The 16,589-nt window shown below is 34.8% G+C and overlaps 2 protein-coding genes and 1 pseudogene across 6 annotated transcripts; all 3 read left to right on the top strand.

Annotated features, from left to right (window-relative positions):
- Positions 1-3,569: 3,569 nt before the first annotated feature.
- LOC104766041 (monothiol glutaredoxin-S10) lies at positions 3,570-4,169 on the top strand. The gene has a single exon (XM_010489857.3). The coding sequence runs from the start codon at positions 3,693-3,695 to the stop codon at positions 3,999-4,001; it is 309 nt and encodes a 102-aa protein (XP_010488159.2). The 5' UTR covers positions 3,570-3,692; the 3' UTR covers positions 4,002-4,169.
- A 740-nt stretch (positions 4,170-4,909) lies between these two features.
- LOC104766040 (putative serine/threonine-protein kinase PBL28) lies at positions 4,910-7,466 on the top strand (annotated as a pseudogene). Its single transcript, XR_015590568.1, has 8 exons — positions 4,910-5,033; positions 5,433-5,598; positions 5,932-6,129; positions 6,226-6,358; positions 6,455-6,511; positions 6,595-6,757; positions 6,869-6,980; positions 7,120-7,466. The product of XR_015590568.1 is annotated as a putative serine/threonine-protein kinase PBL28 (transcript).
- On the top strand, positions 7,460-16,514 carry LOC104766039 (protein ALWAYS EARLY 3). 4 transcript variants are annotated; one of them, XM_087500625.1, is made up of 21 exons: positions 7,493-7,789; positions 8,415-8,539; positions 8,887-8,985; positions 9,180-9,242; positions 9,328-9,405; positions 9,777-9,829; positions 9,914-9,957; positions 10,377-10,636; positions 10,838-11,195; positions 11,783-11,860; positions 12,014-12,228; positions 12,332-12,388; positions 12,566-12,820; positions 12,968-13,146; positions 13,236-13,518; positions 13,900-14,121; positions 14,533-14,691; positions 15,061-15,204; positions 15,299-15,511; positions 15,671-15,940; positions 16,076-16,514. In XM_087500625.1, the coding sequence occupies exons 2-21, from the start codon at positions 8,435-8,437 to the stop codon at positions 16,238-16,240; spliced, it is 3,300 nt and encodes a 1,099-aa protein (XP_087356751.1). In that variant the 5' UTR covers positions 7,493-7,789; positions 8,415-8,434; the 3' UTR covers positions 16,241-16,514. The 4 variants fall into 4 exon arrangements, with proteins under 4 accessions (XP_087356749.1, XP_087356751.1, XP_087356752.1 ...); XM_087500626.1 differs by having other exon boundaries at positions 13,900-14,125; positions 14,537-14,691; XM_087500623.1 differs by having other exon boundaries at positions 7,460-7,789; positions 9,777-9,957; positions 13,900-14,125; positions 14,537-14,691.
- Positions 16,515-16,589: the final 75 nt, after the last annotated feature.

Below are 16,589 nucleotides of genomic sequence, written 5' to 3'. Positions count from 1 at the left end.
ATATCCTCTATATTTTTATTCTTTTAAGAACTAATTTCTTCTAATTTTACTATTAGATAAACCACTTAGAAAAATCGTACATTTGCTTTCATTTGTGAATGTTTAAATTCTCAAGGATCATGAGAATAGTATACTCGTAGGTGTAAACTGAAAAACCAATTCATAAACGAGAAAAAAAAAAAAAAAACAATGATAATTAAAGGTTAACGGGGCTATAAACCTAGCTATAACATATAAACTAGGTGATACCCCATGTTGTAGCACGGGATTATATAATTTTCCAAGTTCTAGGCTCCAAATCATCTTCAAACTTTTTGATATGATCCTTTCTCACAGTAGCTCCTATTTTGTCACCCTATATAAACCAAAAAAAAAACACATTTAGAATGAATTGATATTAATCGATTAGTAAAAGAATATTAAATTGATATTTAAAATACATATTGTTTCGTCAGCCAGAATCAGTTCGATTGATTCACCAAGTTTAGCGGTATTCATTCTCCAGCTGTGGATAATTTTAACTTGAATACGCCAAGCATTTTTGTATGGTTTCAGATCTTTCAAGGGGGTGTATGAAAGAGGAAGAGCCATCATTTTGTCTAACGAATTTAAATGTATTCTTTTAGTATAATATTTCAATAGAAAGCTCTGAATATATTTATAGTCAAATTAGGTAGATTTATGTTATCACTTAGAAGTTAAGATTTGATATTTCTAATATACGCAAAATATATTTACTTCCTTGATTTGTTACAATTGAAAGATGAATATTCCTTTTAAAACTTTATCGTAAAAGATTAGAAAATAATTCTAATCTCGGAAATCAAGCAATTTAGTAAGATTTGGTAAAATTAATATTCGTTTTAAAAGATTTTAACTGAATCACAAAATATTCCTTTTAAAAGATTATACTGAAAGATTATTTTTTAAGATCAATCTTGGTAATCAAGCAATTATCATAATTTTTGGTAATTAAAATATATGGTTTTAATTTATATACCTTAAAGGACAATGAAGTTCGAGTGTTTGCCTCTAACGAATAACTCTGTTTGGTGACGGAAATAACTATTCTTGAACCAAACCAAATACACGATCCGAATATTATAAACATGGAGTACAAACAGATCTGCGAGTTTTATTTCTTCTGTTTCCGGGTCATACAGGATCCGCGTCCCAACCCGGTAGTAATTTATTAGTCGACTCAAGGGTATAATGGTCATTAAACAAAATCGAAACTATAGGTTAATTTAATTAAATTAAGTGATTCTCTAATCATTTTTAATGAAAAACCTACCAAAACAAAGTCATGGTCCAGTTTGAGTATAGTGAGTACTTCAGCTTTAATAGAATAGATAATCAATCGGTGGTATATATGTTTACCAATCAGAAAATTAATAGAAATGATCAGATCCAGAAACGCTTATAAAAATCTCTTATGTTAGTTTTTATAAGTTGTTGTTGCTCAATTTTATCGCATATTATGATTATCTTTTTACATTTTTCTATTATCTATCGGATTCTATATATAAATCAAAGTGGATATTACAATATCGACACGAAATAATTGGTTTGGTTATGGCGACGTCAAATCGGTAATGAGATTGTAACAAGTGGTGATCTATCTTAGCTATGTTTATCTTTGGAAGAATCGATCGCTTTATCCAACCAGGCCCATTCATGAATGGTCACGTTGTTATCTCAATTTGTCATCATATTCCCTTGATTATGATCCTATTCCAAAACACAGAATCGAGGAATATATACCTTTTCTTATTTTATATTCTTAGTTAAAATGAAATAAAGCTCGATCCACACATGCATATTAATAACGCATCATTGTTCAATTTGTTGTTGAAACAATTTGGCGCTATTCAGGAATCAGGACAATGATATGGACAGACTTGTGTAAGAACGTTAAAGACTTTAGACAACGTTAACAACATTGTTTCCTGTGTTATAATAGAGAAAACAAAAATACAGAAATTTACCGACGACGGGTTCGTCTAGAGACTTGTAGATGATGACTAGTATCTTATTCTTTTGGTGTTGGAGAAACAATATTTTTTCAGGAGATTTTAAATTTAAAATATTGGTCCATACAAGTGAATTCCAAATTGCAAAATGTCAACTCCAAAATTATAATTTCTCCAAAAAAAAAAAAAAAACGAATTTTCGAGTAGGTGAACATAGTATGTGAAGAATATATATCTATATATCTAGCTAGATGCGCCATGCTCACATATATGACGATTTATCCTTCAGGAGGTCCCAAAGATCGTCCACTAGTTTTGTAGCTTGATTTATCTGACTGTTCTTATTAGAATATTACTAATCATCCACGGTTTCGGTTACATCCGATTTCTGATTACATCAGCTTTAGTTCCGATTCATAAGTTAGGATGTTGAGAAAGAGAGATATATAGTCTTTTGAGCCAATGAATCACCAACATACAGAATGTTACATCCAAATTTAATTCGTATCAATTTTTAGATTACTAGTTTCGAGAATCAAAGTGAGGAACAGTGTAGTACTTCATATTCTAAAAATAAATATAGTAGTACAAAGCGTAAAAACGAATGAAGTACAAAAAAAGTAAAAACTGATAATTTTGTTTTCTGTATGATAAAGAAAAAAATTTGTTTATTGCGATGGTGATCTTGGTGGTAAGGCCAATTTTTAGCCAATTAATCATCAATGGTAGACTTGGTAGTTGTGGTTATATTGGTTTTGGTGATTACATCAAATGTATGTTGGATCAAAATATGAAATGATGATCGTCAATTTCAAATTTTACCATTTAACGTGGATGAGAATGACACACTAAACCAATAGTAAGTAGCTAGCTACTTGAAGAATTTTGCAGATGACGTGGTTATTGGTTAATTATGCCTCAAGTACAATGGTCATGTCGCCACTTGCATCATAGCCGTACGGTTCCTTATGTTTGTATGTAATTGTATTTGGCTCCTTTGATATCCCAAGAGTCAGAACGAATTCTGTGTCCCATCATCTTATTAAGAATATGAACTGTTTTATTATAGTAAACCCAACATGCAATTATACAAAAACCAGAAGGATGGACGTATCTGAGAGAGTGCATGGAGTGTGAACGCAAACGAACTCTTTCATAGTTACTTTTTAAAAAGTAGTAACCCATTTGTTAATCTACTTTGAATTTGGGTTTCTATATAGTTCAGCATTTGTCATAAATGGCTACGTAAACTCCCCCTGCGGCAAGAAAGTGATGATATCGATATATAAGAATCAATCCAAAGTTGACATTCCCTGTACACGTAAATACCGAGCCCCAAAAATATTGGAATTTTTTCTCTTCATACATCATCATGATCACAAGTAATTAATAATATGCATATCTCAAAATCTCTATTCTCTTCACTCTCTTACTCACACAATTTGTCAACTCTCGAGCATCATATCATCTGCTTCTCTTATCCACAATCTAACTTCCCACAAATTAAGATTCCCCCCCCCCCCCCCCCTTTATCGTTGCCCCCATCATTAATTCAAGATACGGCCTCTATTCATAAAGATTACATGCGAGCTAGTATGTGTATATGTAGAGTTCCAAAACTCACCTCTCCAACACAAACTCATCAACACAAAAACTCCAATAGCTTCTAATTAAAGACATTTATAGATACTAAAAGAGTAATTCATACTATCTATACAAATGGATGTGGTAGCAAGATTAGCGTCGCAAAGAGCAGTGGTGATATTCAGCAAGAGTACGTGTTGCATGTCTCATGCAATTAAACGGCTGTTTTACGAGCAAGGCGTGAGCCCGGCGATTGTAGAGATCGATCAAGACATGTACGGGAAAGACATCGAGTGGGCTTTGGCCCGTTTAGGCTGCAGCCCTACGGTTCCTGCGGTTTTTGTCGGAGGGAAGTTCGTAGGAACGGCCAATACTGTCATGACTCTTCATCTCAATGGGTCATTGAAAATGTTGCTCAAGGATGCTGGTGCTTTGTGGCTTTAACACTTAGTTGATGTTCTCTTGAGTGTTTTATATTACATATCATCTTTACTTTGACCTTCGAAAGTCTCTTCACTTTATGTACGTTTAATTAAAGCATATGTGAAGAACTGCTTTGTATGTCTATGTGGAGGTTGATTTAATGATTAACTATAACCCATTTTGGACAAATTTTTTTGTCTTATTCCCCACTCGTTACAAGGTAATTTCTTTGGTAAAAATTTCTCTATTTAGAAGGCTTTAACTAAGTAGGAATTATCTTACACATATTTTATTAAGGAGATAGAAAAAGCTAAACTTTAAGATAAGTTTTTTTTTTTTTTATATATATATATATATAATTATGTTCATAGAGCTAGTTTTTAAAAACAAATCAAAACGAAAAAATTTCGTCTTATTAGTCCGCATGTCAAAAAAAACAGACTAATTTGTTTGAACTGGTTGGACTGCATGCATGTCAAAATATTAACTATTTGGAGGAATATCGTTAATTTTTCAAAGATAGTAAAGCATATAGGTGAAACTATTGGTAAGGATGTTTGGGTACCATCCGGCCCAAACATATTACGTTTACTTTTATATTTGTTTAGGTACCATCCGGCCCATAAAAGACAATCTGTTTACTCTTAGCGGTATCGAGGTACCAACAAGCCCATAAGACAATATGTTTAGATTTTACTTGGATTAGAACGCTTCAAACATAACGATACCACTGCCACGTGTTATGGTATCTTATCTTTGAGTAAAGATTACCTCCAATCATTAGTACTGAAAATGATGATTAGATAAAAGATTTGCAATAGTCCTGCTGGTCAATTATATTCAAAACTGTTTTTTCAAAGTTGTAATATATTTAGTAATTAGATTTCTTACCATCTATATTTTTTTTCTTTCCAATAAGAGTATATATGTATATGTATACATTGAAGAATGAGCTATCACTGAATCTCTGTTATATATAGTCTTCTCCTTCTCCCAAATGTTATATTACAGTTTAATCATATTGGCTTTGGTCTTTGAACATATTTGAAAAAGGTATGTGATTTTTTTTTATTCATGAGTAGATGATTTTTTATTTATTGTGATTTTCATTTTGCACTAGTGTCACTGTTATTTCACCATACATTTTTTTTAAGTCAACATCTGTAAATTTTTTTATTTTTTTTTGTAAACCATGAACGTTTGGAATTTAACGGAAAAATCTATATAAAATTGTATAATCTTTTTTTTTTTCTCAAAAAATTGTATAATCATTTAGAGATTATGCTTCTTTCCGGAATTTTTTTAGATTTAGTTTCGACTTTCGATATATTTAATCTATTAATTGTCACCTACTGGATAAGTAATTTGGGATGTTGAATGTTAGTGAAACCAAAACAATTGAAATTATCAATTATATGTTTGTAATGTCGGTTTTTTTTTCTTTTCTTGTAGAGACGGTGACAGATTTTGATGATGTTGAAGCTTAACACAATGATGATTGCGGTTGCGGCTGCCTTTGAGATCATAGCGATTATATTCGTACTTTTCTGGATTTACAGAGTACTCTGTTATGACAACACAAATTCCCGTATCGATTCAACCATTACGAGAGAAGTTGGTAAGTCTAATTACTTTTTTTATATATATATATACATTTGATGTTTTGGTATGTACTATGTAGTAGTATTTGTAACTACAAATTTTAGCTGGAACTCTTATTTTTCAAGTGTAATTATAAAAGGTGAAAGCTTTTAAAATCTTTAAAATGTATCTCTTCTATATATATATAACAAAAAAATAAAGAATAGATCATTAAGTTTTTTATATTGGATTTGTTCTTTAATTTAACGTATTAGTTGATTTGGAAGTGGTACATATTGATGTAATGACACCTTTTGATATGCTCATATAAGAAATTATATCTATTGATGGTCGTGTAATTCACATGTAGAAGTGATGCCTGAATTCGTGATTGAGTTCCCGATGGAGGAAATGATGCCTGAAGGCCTGACTGAGTTCTCGTCGGAGGAAGTGAGGCAAGCAACGAACGATTATAACGTGAATAATCTTATCGGGTTTGGATGTTATGGACATGTTTATAGTGGACAAAACGGGGATTGGTTATGTCCATCCTACATTCTTGGCTGCGGTACACACATAAACAAAATTTTGTTGAGTTCACTGAAATGTTTTTTTGTGTGTGTGGCATATCTAGATATATATACTTTGTGTGTTTGGATCTCAGGTTTCTTACATGTCGTCTAAAACACAACATAGTAATGTGGTTAATCTTGTCGGCTATTGTTACAAAGAGGGTGAGTACGAAGTGCTCGTCTATGAGTATTTGATCAACGGTAACCTGCAAGATTATCTAAAAGGTATGCAATACATGCATAAATAGTGAACTCTTAAAATTCAGTCCATATATACATGTTTTTTTTTATGTGATCATCTCTCTATTGGTCATTGAGTAGAACATGCTGGTTTAACGTTCAAGCAAAGGGTGTCTATAGCTCTTGGAGCAGCCAAAGGTAAATCAAGATGGATAATCCAAATTGTTCTTTTTTTTTTTTTTTGTAAAAAAATTCAAGTCTCACCTTCTTTGAATGTATAGGGTTGCAACACTTGCACAAGTTGAGCCCTCCATTACAACACAAAAGGTTTACAACGAACAAAGTTATGCTTGATGCTTACCTCAATGCCAAGATTTCAGATGCGGGAATGTCGGGATTTCTTCAAGAAATACCTGTTGGTCGTTTGCTCTTCGATAATGAAAAGTACGTACAATAAATAAAGTTACATCTTTCATCTTGATCTTAAAGAGTCCTAACATATATATATATATATATATGTTCTAATGAATATATGATTTTTATCTTTTTCTATAGAGGTGGTTCAGAGGAAACTGTTGACGTCTACAGCTTCGGGTTATTCCTTCTAGAGCTTTTCACCGGTGAAGAACCAGAAGAGCTAAAATCAAACAATGACATTTTTCTATGGGTACGTATACGTAATGAAAAAAAAAAAAAAAAAAGCAATCTCTCTCTCTCTCTTTCTCCAAATATAAATCTCTCGACACTATTTTTTATACGTAGTTAAAACTCGTTTGTTTTGAAATTATATTTTGTGGAATGTGTAGATGAGTGAGCAGATATATTGACCGATGAGAGGAGGACTGGAACGTTCAAGAGAGAATCGTTGATAAGTTTGATGATAATAATGGTAAATTGCTTGACATATCCACCGGAGACTCGGGTAAATATGGACGTGGTTGTGAGGGAGCTCAAGAAGATTGAACAGAATGAAGAAGTTCCGCTCCATATGATGATCTTACCAGAATAAGAGAGAAGAAAAAAGTATTGTTGTAAACCGTAATGAATATATGAAATAAACCGGATGATTCCAAAATTTATTTGGTAAACCGAACCGGAATTGGATTTTTGCAAGTTTTATTTGAAATAAATAAAATTTGTTTCTTCGCAATAATTTAAGCAAATAATTCTCCGCAAATCGAAAAAAAAAAAAAAGTAGCAACGAAATTTACATTTTGATGAGATTCTCTAATTTTTATTTTTTATTTTAAAGTTTTTTTTTTTCGCGGTTATATCCTCCAAAAAAAAAAAAAAAATTGTTTCAATCTCTTCTTTTGCTGCTTCTTCATCTTCTTCTTCTCTCCGTTAATCTCATCGATCTCTTCAAAAAAAACCCGAAGCTCTGATCTGTTCATATTCCGATTTCTCTCTGTAATTTTATCTCCAAGTCCCACCGGCGGCGATGGTTTCCGAGTGATTTTGGATTCTTGTATTTAGGTAAAGCTCTTGCAAATCTTCTCTTTGCGAAATTAGGCACTTTGGCTAACCTGATTCTGATTCGGTCTCGTCGAATTTTTCAAATAATTTGTGCTTTTAATCGATTTTTTTTTTTCGTTTTATAAATTCGGTAGGAAAATTTGTGGATTAGGTGCGAAGGTATTATGAGTTTATTTTGGTTCTCTTTTGTTTTTTTTGGGAATCTGCTTCACTGATTTTAGAAGTTTCGATTCGAATTCGAAGCTCCAATTCGATTTTGGTGTGTGGTTGTGTGATTTGAAATTTTGAAGCTCAAATCGATGGGTGTGTGTCAAGGTCGTCTGATTTGAATTCGTACAAATTTCAGTATAAAGTTAACTACTTGGAGTTGTTGAAGGAGATTAATTTCAAATTGGTACAATTTTTTTTTTTTTTTTTTTGGTAAACCTTCTCTCTGGGGTTCATACTATATTGAGCGGAAGTGTTGACACTGATGTGAATGAGCTTTTGCTTTTGCATGCTGGTTTTAGTTTCATGAATGCCCCTGTAGTCGTTTTCTTTGGATGAGGCTATTATGTATTGTGCATATTGGGTTTTGTATCTTGGTGAAAATCTTAACTTGGTTTTAATTTTGTGAATGCTTCAGGTAACTGAAGAGCTTAGCTAATGGCGCCTTCAAGGTCAAAGAAATCCAAGTACAAGAAAACTCCCCGTGGTAAAGCTGTTTCTCCTCAAAAAGACGAAGAAAATATGAGTAAAACCAAACAACGGGTAAGCTGTTTTCTTTAATAGATTAGCCTGATATTTTGTTGTAAAATTTTGCATAGTTAGGCTGCAGAAGGATACCAATCTTTAGTATATACCTAAGATATCTGCTAGACCTTTTAGTGTTTACCCCTGTATTTGTTTCTTGATTGATTCAAGTAGTTTATTACCTTCTTTTGACAAAAATGTTTGGTTTACTCGTATCGCTTTTACTCTAAGTTCCGATTACGTTCATATTTCAAGAAGCGACATTGTTATACCCTTGTCTCCAATGTTGCAAGCAAATTTTTGTTGCTATAACAAATTGTATCAGCTGCTATCCAATCATATCTTATAGTGTTCCTTACATGCAGAAGAGGAAGTTGTCGGATATGTTAGGCCCTCAGTGGAGCAAGGAAGAGTTGGAGCGTTTTTATGAAGGATACCGCAAATTTGGAAAAGAATGGAAAAAGGTTAGTGGAGTTGGCAAAATAAGCATTATATGGAATATGATTTGTAATACAACATTCTATTATGCAAAAAAGGGTAATAAATTGCTGCCACAGTTTCCGATAAATGTCGCAGGAATGGTATTGTCATTTTTATATTAAATTTGGTTTGCAGAAACCAGCAGTAAATATGGTGTTTTCTCCTCTATGGTTTGTAGGTGGCTGCGTTTGTACATAGCCGTTCTGCAGAAATGGTAGAGGCTCTATACACTATGAATAAGGTTAGCATGATCTCCTCCTTCCTCGATCTGTCTTTGATCTTGGTCTGAACATTTTTCAACTTATCTTATGCCATCTGTACTTTAGGCTTACTTGTCTCTTCCCGAAGGCACTGCTTCTGTGGTTGGCCTAAATGCGATGATGACTGATCACTACTCTGTTTTGGTAAGTGCTTAAAACCGTTCGAATCGTTATTTGATTTCTATATATGGTTATAACATACACGCACTTGGTCCAGTTCAGGATACTTATTTCTATTTGAAACTCAAAAAAATTGTACATGTCTTACACCTGTTCCTATGGAACATGTGACAACTTGTTGAAGTTTGTCACACCTAGGGGTTTAGCACTCTTCTTTGTTCAAATTTTGTCGCTTGAAAATATAGCTTACCCCAGGAAAGACAATATTTTTTTGGTTGGGTGTTTTTTTGGTTATTATGCATATCTTAGAAAGATGATGGCCAGCTAACTTAGTGTGGTAGTATGGGCTGCATTTGATTTTATGTTATTATGTAACGAGTCTATCTCTTCTCTAGCATGGAGGAAGTGACAGTGAGCAGGAAAACAATGAAGGCATTGAAACTCCAAGGTCAGCCTCTAAGCGCTCTAGAGTAAAATCCTCAGATCATCCCTCTGTAGGATTAGAGGGTCTGTCTGACCGCTTGCAATTCAGGTCTTCTTCAGGCTTCTTGCCATCGCTGAAAAAGAGACGTACTGGTATTGTTCTCTGCTCCTCTTTGCCTCAAAATTTGTTTTCCCATTTCACAAGCATGAGTTGTCCATGCACCCATACAATTCTTTATATGCATGAGTCTTTGCTTGGTGCAAATGTTTTTTCCTCAAGAATCGCAGCCTTTCTGGTTTCATACCATGTTTTTGAATGCCTTGCAGAATTAGCTTAGATAGAACTGCTCTTTCCCTTATTTTACTAGCGTCAGTATTGTTCAATAGAAATTTGTAAAAAGAAGTTTTTTGAGAAGATGCAACTCAAGTTAGTACCGTCCCTTAATGTATGAAGTGGGATAAAAACGATTTACCTCCCCGAAATTTTATGGGCTCAATGCTCATTAACTATCTAATGAAAAAGATCTAATGGTTGCTAACTATTTTGTAAATCGTAATTTTCATGTACCAAGAGAATGTGCCTCGTGCTGTTGGAAAAAGGACTCCTAGAATTCCTATCTCATATGCCATTGAGAAGGATACTAGGGAAAGATATTTATCACCTGTTAAGAGGGGTCTAAGTCAGAAGGGGGATGATACTGATGACGATATGGAACATGAGATTGCTGTAGCATTAGCTGAGGCTTCGCGACGAGGTGGCTCTACAAAGAACTCCCACATACCGAATAAAAAAGCAAAGATGTACCTCTCTGATAAAAAGGGTGAAAGAATGGTAATTTCCTTTACTGTTACTTATGATTTATGTGGTTCTTAAAATTTGTTCTGCTTGAATACACTATAGGAAGAAGTTTTAAGGAAATTATATTTACCCTACATGATAGCCTATTGAAAATCAATTGAATAGAAGGACCTAAAGCTTTTTGGAGTAGGAACTGTTTTATAGAAATCTGGACTGATAGATTATGATATTCAGCGTGCCGATATTGACTTGGCGATTGCCAAGCTTCGTGCCGGTGATATGGAAGATGTTCGCTGTGAACCAAGCTTAGGAAGCACTGAAGCTGATAATGCCGATTATTCTGGAGGTAGAAATGACTTGACGCATGGAGAAGGTACTAGCGCCATGGAAGTGCAGCAAAAAGGAAGAAAATACTATAGGAGGAGATTAGGCATTAAAAAAGAAGATGCAAAAGAAGCCTGCAGTGGTACAGATGAAGCACCAAGCTTAGGCGCCCTCGATGAGAAATTTGAACCAGAAAGGGATGAGAAGTCTTTGAAACTGACATATAAATTTTCAAGGAGAAAAAGTAAAAAGAGTCTCTTTACTGCAGGTGTGTTCTAGTCTCTCAATTCTCTGTCTAAAACTACCTATCTGCCATGCACATCAAAGTAGGAAAAAAGGAATTAATAGAAACTTCAGTTACCCTTTATTCAAAGCACCCCCAGGGATGCAGGTGAAGACATGCCTATACTTAGGAAAGCCATAAATTACAGTCCAGTTATCCACTTAAAGAATTAAGGCTTACTACTGTATTTGGTGGTCACTCTATCTTCTGTTTTCAACTTTAAATTATCTGTTCAGTGATAATTTTTTTGGTCTTTATAAACTTCGGTAGCAACTACTGCCTGTTTCTGGTAATCTAAGATGAGCTCGCTACTGAGCTTAGAATTAAAATTTGACCACATCCATAATGGGGTTTATGTTGTCATTCTTCCTGAAGATTCTTCCTGAATATTCTTCTTTTCTATGACACTACAGAAGCTCCTTTGCGTTTGTTTGGAATTCAACTCACGTTACATTTATTTGAATTAATTTTATACCAATTCTTTGTATGTATGAATTGTAATGTTGCCATGTTTCAGTTTTTACTGTTTATACCGGCACTTCAACTTCTGTTTCTTACAATGCTTTCTGCAGATGAAGACACAGCATGTGATGCTCTCCAGACGCTGGCAGATCTGTCGCTGATGATGCCTGAAACTGCCACGGATACTGGTGGGATAAATATGTTTGACCTATAATTATCGTACATTTAAACGAGTGTCTTAAGCTTCTTAATGTTATTGGCCATATACATATAAATACACGGATACATGTAGATTCATGTTTGTTATCTACTTTCTCACTCTGATTTTGGTGTAATTGCAGAGTCATCTGTTCAAGTTGAGGAAAATCGAGCTGGAAAAGCTTTTGTGTCAGATTTTAAAGGGACTGATCCAGCATCAATGTCTAAAAGTAGTTCTCTTAGAAACTCCAAACAGAGAAGATTAGGCAGCAATGATCTTTGTAATACTGAAACTGAGAGAAAGAGTCCTAGTAGCTCTTTAATCCGAAAGAGACGGCAGATAACATCACCAACTAAGGTAAGAGAAGATTTATATTATATATATTTAACAAAGACAGAGTTGCTTTTACTGTTATGCTGTCAGAATTCATGATCACATTGAAGTGGTTCTCTTCCTGCAGGTTACCAAAGATGAGCTTGCTGCAACTTTACAAGTCGTAGAGCCTTGCAATAACAAGGTACGTATCATCTCTACAACTCAACTCTTCTGATTACACAATATTCCATACTGTACATCTGAGTGCTCTTTGGAATGTATTATATATCTTTGAAATTATTTAAATATTTCTGTCTTTTCATCGTGGAACTTTTGTAGCTTTTTATCTTAGGACTGATTGTGCTGTTGTCTGCTGTAGGGAATAGGTGAGGTAAATAAGCCTGTTGGGAGAGGTAAACGGTCTGCAGGTATTCGAAACTCACATGAAAAGAAGCCTGTTAAACCTCAGGATCGTACTCCCTCAAGTAACAACATAGTAGAAGAAGATGAGTTAGCTCCATCGAATGCAGTCATAAAAAAACAAGTTAACTTGCCAACTAAAGTTAGGAGCAGAAGAAAGATAGTACCTGAGAAACCTCTAACTATGGGTGACTGGAAAAATTCTGAGACTCTAGTAAGTGAACTTTCTGATGCTAAGACTATTTCCAAATGATAAAGAAACTCCAGTGCTACATTTGTCAATCTTAAGATCATTAATCTCTATGAAATTAGTCTGCGAGTTCCCTGATTAGATTTTATACCATATCCTTTTAATCTGCAGGAGAAGTTTTCGCATTGCATATCTAGTTTCCGAGCACGAAGATGGTGTATTTTTGAGTGGTTCTACAGTGCAATTGACTATCCATGGTTTGCCAGACAAGAGTTTGTTGAGTATTTGGATCATGTAGGGTTGGGCCATGTTCCTAGATTAACTCGCGTTGAATGGGGTGTCATAAGGAGGTTATCACTAACTAAAGTGCTGCTAATTTTCTACTCTTTTTTTTTTGTGTGTATATGGATGTTTCGTTAATCATACTTTATTGGTGCAGTTCTCTTGGGAAACCGAGGCGATTTTCTCAACAGTTTTTGAAGGAGGAGAAAGAAAAGCTATATCTATACAGGGACTCTGTAAGAAAACATTATGATGAACTAAACAAGGGCATGAGGGAAGGACTTCCAATGGATCTGGCTCGGCCTCTAAATGTTTCACAGAGAGTCATTTCCGTGCATCCAAAGTCGAGAGAGATTCATGACGGCAGTGTCCTAACTGTTGATCACTCTAGGTACCGGATTCAGTTTGACAACCCTGAATTAGGGGTGGAATTTGTTAAGGTACTCTTCCTTACACTGAACTTTTTTCCTGGCAATGATAGAATCTGGATTTTCTGACACTATATATAGAGATGAAAAATTATAGTGACTATAGAAAACGAAGATCAATAAAAGGATAAACTAATCGTAGCATTTCACTGCACATTTGTGAATATGACAAAAGTCTCATATAATTTTGGTGAATAGAATCGCTACTGAATTTCCTACAACATAAATTGAGCACTTGATACTTGATCAATTATTAATTTATTATGTTGCTTGCTTTAAAGACTACTCCAAAAAGCACTAAGAAACTATCTAGAAAATTCATGACGTGAGAGTTAGAACAAATTTGAATGTTGATAATCTTTGGATAACATTTAAATCTTTCTTTTGGTGAAGGATACTGAATGCATGCCACTGAATCCTCTAGAAAACATGCCAGCATCACTTGCAAAGCACTATGCTTTCTCAAACTATAACATTCAGAATTCTAGTGAGGAGAAAATGCAAGAGCAGGTAAAGGAAAGCACGCCGGAAGGATATCTCAAACTTTCGTGTGAGACAGGCCATCTCTTAAACTCCCCAAATTTTAACATTAGCAATTCACTAAAGCAGGAGAAGGTTGGTATTTCTGTCCATCATGCTAGGCCTCACTATGCTTTTCTATATTCTACATTCTTTTATGGAAGTTCATTTTTCTGCTTACCTGGAGGAACTAGCTTCATTCATTTACATCTAGGAATTGAGGGCTTTCTTTTTGGTTTGCTGGTTTGCTGGTTTGCTGGTTTACTGGTTTGCCCCTAGGGAGCTAGTTCAATAATTAAAGTCTCTAACCAGTCTTATATAAAAAATAACATCAATGTTCTGTTACAGTTCCTTCTGAGACTATAGCTAATGTTATTCCCCTGACTTGCATCCACTTTCTCTTGTAATGGCTTTATTTTTTATCTGACTACAGTCATCGTAGCTACAGCTTAATTAAAACTTGATAGATATATTTTACTAATATACAACTTTTCCTTAAATTCACAGGTAGATATCTCAAGTTCAAATCCACAAGCTCAAGATGGAGTCGACGAGGCTCTTGATTTACAATCGTTGAATCCTCAGCCTTCAACTATTGGACATATCCAGGCAAGAGAAGCTGATGTCAAAGCTCTCTCTGAACTAACACGTGCGCTTGACAAGAAGGTTCGGCCAGTTGTTAACTATCAGCCTTCTATACATATTTGATATGTTTTTGTTTTAAGTCTTCTCTCTTATATATTGTTTTTTCTATGCCCGGGTTGCATTTTTTTCCTTCCATATTCATGATATTCTTGCTATCATTAAACATCTGGTTTCCTTCAAGTTATAAGTAGAGATTCCAAGAGGATGTGATTGAATAGAATAAAAAAATTCTGATTGACTAATCATAAATTTTACGACTGTTTGAAGTTTGATAGTTACTCTTTAATTAACTCAGTTTTAATATTGTTTCCATCATGTCTTCCATGTTTGTCTAGCTCTTTCAACATTATGGTTTCCATTTCAACTAATTGTTAATGTACAACACTACAGGAGCTAGTTTTGAGGGAGCTAAAGTGCATGAACAACGAGGTTGTGGAAAGTCAGAAAGATGGACATAGTGCTCCAAAGGATTCTGAATCTTTTAAGAAACAATATGCAGCAGTTCTCTTTCAGCTAAGCGAAATCAATGCGCAGGCATGATTTATTGCAGGAACTTTAAGAGTGTCATCTTCTTTCTTTACTATATACAGCTTCTTATGTTTCGCATTTTATGTCTCACTTTGCACAGGTTTCATTGGCACTTCTTGGCTTGAGGCAACGGAATACTTACCAAGAGAATGTACCATATGCATCTATAAGACACATGAGTAAATCAGGGGAACCTGATGACCAGTTGACCTACGTAGACAGTTACGCATCTGAAACCAACGGATTCCATGTGTCTGAGATCGTCGAAAGTTCTAGAATAAAAGCACGGAAAATGGTATACAGAGCTGTACAGGTGTGTGTATAACGAGTTTACCAACTTGTTTCCATGATTGGGATGTACATATGAAAAAGTTTCTTGGTTGATAATTTACACTCATCATTGGTTGTGCCTCGCAAGGTCTAGCCAAACAGTTTCGGCTACTTAATGAATTTGTCTCTGTTTCTGCTGCAGGCGTTGGCGTCACTGAGGAAAGACAAAAACAATGTTGTAAATATGGAAGAAGCCATTGATTTTGTAAATAATCAGCTTTCTATAGATCAAACAGAAGGTCCATCAGTCCACCAAAGACAAGGTGCCCAGGATCAGCGTCTTCCCTCTACACCAAATCCACCTAGCTCAACTCCTGCCAATGATTCCCATCAAAACCCACCCGACCAAATTGACCTACAAATCCCATCTGAACTTGTTTCACGCTGTATGGCTACATTGCTTATGATACAGGTGCAAATCTCAAACTCATTCAGTAATTTACATGCTGTGAGCCATCTGAACATTTACATGATTACATTATTTATTATGCCTGAGAGTTTTAGACTGTAGAGAAAGTTAATGCTGTTCTTTCTGTGGTTGTTGCAGAAATGTACGGAGAGGCAATTCCCACCAAGTGAAGTTGCCCAGGTTCTAGACTCGGCGGTGGCGAGTTTACAGCCTTGCTGCTCGCAGAACCTTCCGATCTATACAGAGATTCAGAAGTGCATGGGAATCATAAGAAACCAGATTCTTGCCCTCGTACCCTCCTAAAGTAATAAAATCCTAAAACCATAACTTAACCTCTGTCTCTTCAATGATGCTTGTTTCTCCTGTAAAATCCGTATTTCCTTATAGAAAATTCGTTTAGTATACCTCATTTATTTGGAGTGACTCACGATAACTATCCCGAGTTCATATTTTACACATAACCACCCATCAATTGTTAGACGGGACTGGATCGCCGGTCCATTGTCATTTTCTTGTACGGTACTAAATAGTTTCATTCCTTATCGTGTTTGAATAAATTTCATTCTAGTTTTCATTATAGTACACTCTTCATCTCAATCTTTACACGTTCCACTGTTTCTGGCTTGAAATGATTTGTATTTTGTAATGTAAC

This window comes from Camelina sativa, chromosome 19 (genome assembly GCF_030686135.1).
Source record: "Camelina sativa cultivar CO46 ecotype springtype chromosome 19, ASM3068613v1".
Taxonomy (NCBI): Eukaryota; Viridiplantae; Streptophyta; class Magnoliopsida; order Brassicales; family Brassicaceae; genus Camelina; species Camelina sativa.
This window is presented reverse-complemented; position numbering and strand designations above follow the sequence as displayed.